The 869-nt window shown below is 56.0% G+C and overlaps 1 protein-coding gene across 1 annotated transcript; it reads right to left on the bottom strand.

The window, feature by feature from the left end:
- Nucleotides 1-16: 16 nt before the first annotated feature.
- LOC104128552 (non-structural maintenance of chromosomes element 3 homolog) lies at nt 17-863 on the bottom strand. The gene is made up of 5 exons (XM_009641370.2): nt 818-863; nt 565-666; nt 411-474; nt 217-296; nt 17-115 (listed from the first exon to the last, which is right to left on the bottom strand). Exons 1-5 carry the CDS (start codon nt 857-859, stop codon nt 17-19), a joined length of 387 nt encoding a protein of 128 aa, XP_009639665.1. The 5' UTR covers nt 860-863.
- Nucleotides 864-869: the final 6 nt, after the last annotated feature.

Below are 869 nucleotides of genomic sequence, written 5' to 3'. Positions count from 1 at the left end.
CCCTGGCACCCGCCCCTCACCGGCGCAGGTTCTCCCCCTCGGCACGGGGCAGGTCGCTGGTGAGGATGTAGATGTGGTGTTTGGTGTCGATCTCCACCAGCTGCAGCCCAAATACCTGCGGGAGGCAAAGGGTTAATCTAGCAAGGGGGGTTCCCCCCCGCCAAAAAAAAAACCCACCACCATCTCCTCCTCCTTCTCCATGCCCCTTCCCCCAACCTGCTGCAGCGTCCTGCCCGCCCGGTTGACAATCTCCGAGTAGACATCTTTATATTCCCGGACAACTTTTTTCAGGATATCTGCGGGGAAAGGGGATGGGAATCACCTGAGGGAGCCCCGACACTGAGCTCCCTGAGGGCAGAAAGGTTTTGGGGGATTCTCAAAGCTTTGGGAAGGGGCTCCCCTAAACTCACCCGCCCTCTTGATAGGGATTTTCTTCTGGTCTTTCACAAGCAAGAACTGTACCAGCTCACTCACCTGGTGGGGAAGAAGCGGGGAAGGCCGAGAGCTGGGTGACGGAAGCGCTAAGATGGATCCTGCGGGATAGAGGGAACGGCCTCAACCCACCTTCTGATTCACCTGATCATGGGAGCGCCTCTCCAGGTTCCTCTGCACCTGGGTGTACGTCGGCGTCTGGCTCAGGTTGAAATCCTCATCCCCATCGTTCCCCTGAGGGGAAAAGACCAAGCAGATGCTGCTGCCGAGGGGGAACCCACACCCAAAAGGGGGAGAAAGGCAGAAAAAACCCAAAAATTTACCTGAGAGAAGCCTGAAAACCTAAAAATTTACCTGAGAGAAGCCTGAAAACCTAAAAATTTACCTGAGAGAAGCCTGAACTCCTGCTGCGCTTCCGCTGGGACATTTCTCGCAGC

The sequence above is a fragment of the Egretta garzetta genome, unplaced genomic scaffold (genome assembly GCF_000687185.1).
Source record: "Egretta garzetta isolate BGI_Z169 unplaced genomic scaffold, ASM68718v1 scaffold2346, whole genome shotgun sequence".
Classification (NCBI taxonomy): domain Eukaryota; kingdom Metazoa; phylum Chordata; class Aves; order Pelecaniformes; family Ardeidae; genus Egretta; species Egretta garzetta.
Note: the sequence above shows the minus strand (reverse complement) of the source record. Positions and strands in the feature narration are given on the sequence as shown.

Bases quoted from the DNA above. Each gene is read 5' to 3' on its own strand.
- LOC104128552 (XM_009641370.2), bottom strand. From the start codon at position 859: ATGTCCCAGCGGAAGCGCAGCAGGAGTTCAGGCTTCTCTCAG. The intron at 667-817 runs GTAAATTTTTAG...TTTTCCCCTCAG, and splicing joins GGAGTTCAGGCTTCTCTCAG to GGGAACGATGGGGATGAGGA. The intron at 116-216 runs GTTGGGGGAAGG...TGCCTCCCGCAG, and splicing joins CGGGCAGGACGCTGCAGCAG to GTATTTGGGCTGCAGCTGGT.